We start from the raw sequence: 7,089 nt of genomic DNA on the forward strand, positions 1-7,089 counted from the left end.
CGAGAAAAGGTAAGCACAGCTGTAAACATCTCAGTCACGGGTTTCAACCAGGCTCCATAAAGGCAACCACACAGGATACTAGTTGTTGTAATAAATGGGAAAGCTAAAGCGAAAAGAAAACTGGAAACCAATTATATAATTAAGTGGACCCGTCACATGATGTATATCCTAGTTGATCATGTTTTTTCGTTCAGATCAAGCGGTACTAGATCGTTTCACACAGACTTCTAATTTGTGCTGGCCATTTATAGCTTCTCTCTTCGTAAATCTTAAACGTAGACGAGATTCCAAACGTGCCCCAAGTGTCATACATGATGCAACCTTAAAAAAGCCCGGCAAACACTCTTCTTTGCAAGAACAGGGTCTCTCTGTCTGTCTGTCTGTCTATCTCTCTCTCTCTCTCTCTCTCTCTCTCCGTAAACAGCCCACATTCCTTCCAGGTTTTATTAGATGTGGACTCCCATATTTAGGCTTCAGGATTTGATGGGGGAAGATCTTGTAATGAATGCTTTCTGATCTTTAATGCTGTATACAGAAAGAAAGTTTCCGAATGCAGCTAGAAGGTGATTAGATAAATAGTCGCTACGGACCGTAGGCAGGTACTATCTGTGGCTTGCATTTTTTGTATCCTCCGATTTCTTTTATAGGATTTGAGTGGTAGAGAGATTGGAATATAGGGGAGCTAGTAGCCATGGTGAAGCTTTTGTGGGTTGGTATTGCAATCGGAATTTTTTTTAGCAACTGGGTGGATGGGTTTGAGGGGTATAATCTCAATGAAACAGCAATGTCTATGTTTGAAACGGAGGCTTATAGAGTCTCGAAAGCTACGAAAGTTCCCAATGCTTTGATGGTAGGACTTACCCTCATTCAAGGTGCTGGTGCAAAAGGAGCAGGTAGATTTTTCTTTTTCTTGTTTGTATTCTAATATCTCACTCTTTTTCCTTAAATTACATTACAAATCTGGTAGTGTGCTTGAATTAGATGTGGAGATTTATTTTTATGTGTTTAAATTTCCCACTTGTACCTTCTACTGAAATTATACTTGGCTAGTGGTGATCTTTATACAAATATATTATTACCTATTTGTCATTCTCTGCCATCCAACCATTTTTCCCATTGTTATCTAGCTGCTCCGAGTGAAATATATCTGTACTGTAAATTTATCATAATGCGGTTATCATTGTTGCTTGTATGGACATTCAAGGAAAGCTATGTTAATTGTTCAATTCGACTATTTGACTAGGTTATCAACCTTTCCATCTCTCTTCCACGCACACAGACACACACTCAGTCACACACACACACAAACAGAAGTATCTATCTTTAGATCATTCTCAATCCCCCTACAGGCTATCTTAATTGTAATTCTTATCCCTTTTCGAATTCATCCGTAAAGAGTAGTCATGATACTTATTATTGCCTGTTAAGATTTTTCTCTCATTTTTACGTAATATACTACATGATATTTTCATTCTCAGTCTGTTTGGATGGAACATTACCCGGATACCATTGGCATCGTGGGCATGGGTCTGGAGCAAATAGTTGGCTTATTCAATTAGAGGTTTGTGTGGGATACACTTGAAATGGCATAATTTCATACATTATGTAGAGTTGTTGTGTCATATTCCTTGCCTAAGATAAATCTATCTGTTTTCATATGTTTCTCCCTTGGAATCTTCACTATAAGAATATATTAAAATCTGGCCAATATAAGCATTTGGTTAATGTAAGCACAACTATCACGCAATTTTACTGCTTCTGTAAGAATTTTTATTTGTGTTTCACTGTTTCTTCTTCTTGGTATTTTCGTTCCCATACAGCTATTGTGTATACTTCTGGCTACTCAATGGTTTTAGAAAAGTAAGATATCTCATCTTTAAAACACAAGAAGATTCCTCATTCCTTAAATATTTCAGCTCTATATGTTGCTTGTTGTGTCTCTAATATGGTTCAAGGCCTTTCACTGTACCAATATCATGTTCTGACTGAAATTTCTCAGATGACAGCTCTCTGAATCTCTAAGATTTACTGTCCTTTTAACATTATTTTGTTGTTCTTGCTGCTATTATTATTGTTATCATCATCACTATCACTAGTCGATTATCCCAGTTTTTGGTTATGATCGCAACACCTTATTCAAATATTCTTAATTGAGGGCTTAACTTATTCAAATATCTTGTGGCAGGGAGGTGGATGGTGTAATAACATTAGAACTTGTGTTTACCGCAAAAAAACTCAACGTGGATCCTCAACATACATGGAAAAGGAGATAGCATTTACAGGGATATTGAGCAATAAAGCTGAAGAAAATCCTGGTTTCCTCTCGAAACTTTAGAATATCATGAACTGAGTCTGCCTATCTCTTTTCTGCTTTTTCTGCCTGATCTTGATTGTTATCTCGTTCTTCTGAGGTTTCAGATTTTTTCAACTGGAACAGAGTAAAACTTCGTTACTGTGATGGTGCATCTTTCGCTGGGGATGGTGAGAATAAGGTTGGTAGAAGTAATTTTTTCAATTTAATGTTTCCATGAAATATCATATCTAATTCTCTGTCATGAATATATAATTTACAAAAGAATCCTTCGATATCGGGGAAATTTGTATGAAGGTGCTCCATGAACCTTTCTAACTTTTTCTTTTCATGATTAATATAGTGTTCCTTCATCCTATATCAGTAAAATAGCTATAGCTACAGAAACACACAAGTTATGTTTTCATAAAAATGAGACTAGAAGAAAGAGAACAGTGACAATTGTTATGCTAATTTACCCAACGATGTGATCAAGTGGATTGACAATCTAAATGACTTGATTGAAGATAAATATGTGCTTCTAAAAGTGCAGGGTTGAACCCTAATTCTTTTTATTTATCTGTGTTCAACATCTGTTAACATAGAGCATTCTGCTTGTTAGGCTGCACAGCTGCAATTTAGGGGACAACGAATATGGTTGGCTGCAATGGAAGAGTTACTGTCAAAGGGAATGCACTCTGCTAACCAGGTTTAGTATTCATCATTATTTTGTTTTCTTTTCAATCCCTTTTCCTTCACAATCTCTTTTCCCATTTAATGATTAGTGCTCCAGGCTCTTCTTTCTGGGTGCTCTGCTGGGGGTCTGGCATCTATTTTACACTGTGATGAGTTTCGAGGTTTATTTCCAGAAACTACTAAAGTGAAATGCCTAAGTGATGCTGGAATGTTTCTTGATGCGTAAATACTTTCACTTCATGCTCCTGTAGCTCCAGCAATAATGCTATATATGTTCCTTAATTTAGTTATTAATACATTCAACTTTTATTGATGGTCCTGCAGGGCTGACGTATCTGGTGGGCGCACCCTCAGGAACTTTTTTGGTGGTGTGGTGGGTTTACAGGTACTGTGTTGATTTTAAACTATGCGACTTTGCATCTTCTACATATTTCCATAGTTCAAACTTCATTCCTAATTGACATGTGGATCAATGACTGGAGAACAAGCTCTTCATTAACAAAGTTTGAAATCGGAAAGACAGGCCTAAGATTCAAAATTAGCCCACTATTAGACATGGATTTTATCATATGATGTTCATTGAGTGAATATAAGAGTCTGTTCATGTAGTGACATAAGGAAAGCCCAAGACTCGTCTGGGCTTCTACTCCAAAAGAACTAGTCATTGCTATTATTGTAACTTCGCTGGAATCACTATAGTTTTATAACTGTCAACAACTCCTCCCATACAGTATGGGGTCCCATTCATCAAGTGATCATTCATTACCCCCCAAAGATATAGTGTTAGGCTTTCCTAGGTCGTTACATTTCAAACATATATCATACTTACTCAATAATCTAGGAAGAGTTATCATCATACTTCTTGCCAATAAAGCAATCATTATCAAGCTCTATTGATGATTTGCAGTGGACACAACTGTTTTTCTTTCAATTGTTTTTGTCGTGACCACTTTCTGTTGATTATCTCAATAAGAAATTATAGTATGGTGGCCTGCATTGTGTGCTAAAATTTTTTGGAAGATGTACCGTGTTCCTGCACTTCTTCCTTTTTAATTTTCCTTTCTGGATTCACTATAATCTAACCAAGGATTCTGTCAAACATGATAACTAGGATGTAAACATTATGTTATGCTTCAGTGCCTAATGGCATTAGTGTCTGTCTTAGAGAATGAAGGCCAGATGTACTATTTGACTAATCTTTCTCATACAAGCTTGGAACATGTGACATGATTGTAATGCATGCTTAATTTGTATAATTATTACAGGGAGTGCGGAATAATATGACACAAATATGCACTGACAACCTTGATCCAACTTCGGTAATCTCTCTTGATTTTCTCAGGCATATGGCTCATTTGAAAGGATTAGAAGAATACTGGTGTTTACTCTCAAACTGACTTCACCATTTCCCCTTTTTACCTTCTCAGTGCTTCTTCCCTCAGAACTTAATTGGAAACATTAAAACCCCACTTTTTATTCTCAATACAGCATATGATTCATGGCAGGTAATTCTTCATTTATAATGATACTGTTGATTCATCTGAATATACCTAATTCATAAATGATGTTTCACTTTTAGTAGCAATGGAAGGTCTTCAGTTTTTGCAAACTACATGAATTGACAAAGTTTTCACTTGGAATCAGGTCCAATCAAGTTTAGCTCCACCATCTGCGGATCCCTCAGGCTATTGGCATGACTGTAGATTAAATCACGACAAATGTACTCGAGCACAGATCCTATTTCTGCAAGGTGCTTCCATATATGAGAAATCACTAGCTTGAGCTCCTGGTTTCATATTGGATTGGAAACATGATCACTAAATTCAATATTCTTACTAAATCATTTCTTTGTTTCATGGAGCAGGGTTCCGGAATGAAATGCTGATGGCAATAAAACACTTTTCAATTTCTAAAGAAAATGGGTTGTTTATAAATTCATGTTTTGCTCACTGCCAAACAGAGAGGCAGGATACGTGGTTTTCTGGTAATTCTCCAGTTATTGGAAAGAAGGTATATCTGGCACAAGTGATTATATTTAGCTTTGTCACAGCATTGCCATACATCTCCAATAATAATTTGTCTCCTGACCATTAAATTTGGGTGTACATATGAGTTACTGCACATACACACTTGGATGTTCTTAGTTATATAAAGAGGTCTACATTGTTTGACATGATAATCTATTTTCAAGCATTTTCTAGGTGGTGTTGGATGAATCACAATGCCCAAATTACATTTACCTTGCCAAGATTCCCTAGATGTCTTGATGCTTGTAGCTGGGAACTCATCCTCAAGAAAATAAATGAAATGCCTTTATGCTTCAATAGCCTTAAGACCTGTTTTGTTAATGGTCTTATTATAGTGCTTATAAAAAAAATGTCAATAACCAAGAGGTATAGAAATGAGAGTAATCATACTCAACGTCCTTAAGAGGCAATGGGAAATGATGCATCATTTCTGTTAGTAAAGTATAAATAGCAAAGGTGCGACTTCTTTATGAACCTGAAATTTATGGCATGGAAGGATTGCTCACAATTTTAGAAGCCAAGTTCTGGCTGATAATGTTTAGAGTTTTATATATGAACACATGTCCATGCATTAAGTCAAAATCACCTGCATAACTATTTCAAGAAACCAGACAAACTTGAACTGCTTTCCCTGTGCCTCTCATGTGGGTTCTTTAGTCTTTTATAGGCTTACTATATAAAAGTCACTCCCGATTTGGTTATTCTTGCCGGTAGTAAGACCTTATACTTTGCTGCGTGCTTGCGTTTTGAAATCTGTTCCTCTGTTCTAGTACATGGATTTATTATATACCCTAGTTTTGAAGTTCCTAACATTATATTATGCCAACATGTAGGCGATTGCACTGGCTGTGGCAGATTGGTATTACAACCGAGAAAGCGTGAAAGCAATTGACTGTCCTTACCCTTGTGACAAGAGTTGCCACCATCTGGTTTTCAGATGAGCCAAGTTTTACTGATCGGTAGACTCACGTGGTGATTTTCTCGGGGAACTATTTATTTCCATTTGATATTTGAAAGAACCCAGCAACTAAATTGAATTTGTTAGATGACAAAAAGGAGAAGAAAAAATAAAGGTTTCTAAGAAGTGCAAATATATTCAATGCCTGGCGCAGTGATACACAATGTCATGGTAAATGGAGTTTATATTAATTACCAGTTTATTTGTCCTTGTAATATTTAATTTTCAAAGTGCCATTAGAGTGGCTGCATATGCGTATGCTACTGGCATTGCTGAATCCATGTCCTTAACTGATCAGTTGTTTACCTGAAGTATTGGACTTATTTAGATTCAGAAGTGGGTTATTGCCAACATCGAAGACCATTTGTTTTTACGTCATTTGAGTTTTCCGAAGCTGTAAAAAATTGAACTTTTCATGAGAGAGAGAGAGAGAGAGAGAGTCATTAAGATGTTTGTCAATATATTTACATGATCGTCGAGGATGGACTTAACCAGGGCGTTTGCTTGACTACAAAGGTCCACAATATTTGTTCCAAGGAGAAAATAGAGGATCATCCTTGTGTGGAACAGAAGTGGAACCATCAACAAAACCTAGCTTATTGCGTGCTTTAAAAAAGAGACATAGAATGCGACCATGAATGATAATTGTTGGTAGTTAATTTCTCACTAACTAAAAGAACACCAGGATGATCAGCAGTTGTGAAAAAATAGGGGCTACGAGGATTGGATTCAACATTAACAACGGAAGAATTAGTAGAAACGGGATCAGCCATGATTGAAAGGAAATAGAGAGAGAATACCTAATTTTTCTCTGATACCATGTCAAAATACTATAGTTTCCAGAGAAAAGTAATTCACTTGCATATATTGAATTGGATTATTATAGAACTGTTTCATATACAAAACTAAAGTTAAATTAACACGGCAACTATATTGACTAACACTTTAAATAGAAAGATAACTAACTTCCTATATGTACACGTGTGAAATAAAGATAGTCTTATGTATTCTAACTCTTAATAAATTGGCTAAACTTTAATCTCCAATCCTACCTATCAGCCGTTGCTTTGTTACCTAGGCAAATGTTGCCGCGTCTAACCTAAATGGGGCTCAATCAA

General features: G+C 36.3%; 1 protein-coding gene across 1 annotated transcript; it reads left to right on the forward strand.

Annotated features, from left to right (window-relative positions):
* Positions 1–218: 218 nt before the first annotated feature.
* LOC122304053 (pectin acetylesterase 12-like) lies at positions 219–6,322 on the forward strand. The gene is made up of 12 exons (XM_043116091.1): positions 219–893; positions 1,479–1,561; positions 2,186–2,315; positions 2,419–2,492; positions 2,913–2,999; positions 3,084–3,208; positions 3,311–3,371; positions 4,252–4,305; positions 4,414–4,491; positions 4,631–4,736; positions 4,851–4,996; positions 5,847–6,322. Exons 1-12 carry the CDS (start codon positions 692–694, stop codon positions 5,952–5,954), a joined length of 1,254 nt encoding a protein of 417 aa, XP_042972025.1. The 5' UTR covers positions 219–691; the 3' UTR covers positions 5,955–6,322.
* Positions 6,323–7,089: the final 767 nt, after the last annotated feature.

The sequence above is a fragment of the Carya illinoinensis genome, chromosome 1 (genome assembly GCF_018687715.1).
Source record: "Carya illinoinensis cultivar Pawnee chromosome 1, C.illinoinensisPawnee_v1, whole genome shotgun sequence".
Taxonomy (NCBI): Eukaryota; Viridiplantae; Streptophyta; class Magnoliopsida; order Fagales; family Juglandaceae; genus Carya; species Carya illinoinensis.

Bases quoted from the DNA above. Each gene is read 5' to 3' on its own strand.
- LOC122304053 (XM_043116091.1), top strand. From the start codon at position 692: ATGGTGAAGCTTTTGTGGGTTGGTATTGCAATCGGAATTTTTTTTAGC. The intron at 2,316-2,418 runs GTTTCCTCTCGA...CTGAGGTTTCAG, and splicing joins TAAAGCTGAAGAAAATCCTG to ATTTTTTCAACTGGAACAGA. The intron at 4,737-4,850 runs GTGCTTCCATAT...TTCATGGAGCAG, and splicing joins ACAGATCCTATTTCTGCAAG to GGTTCCGGAATGAAATGCTG.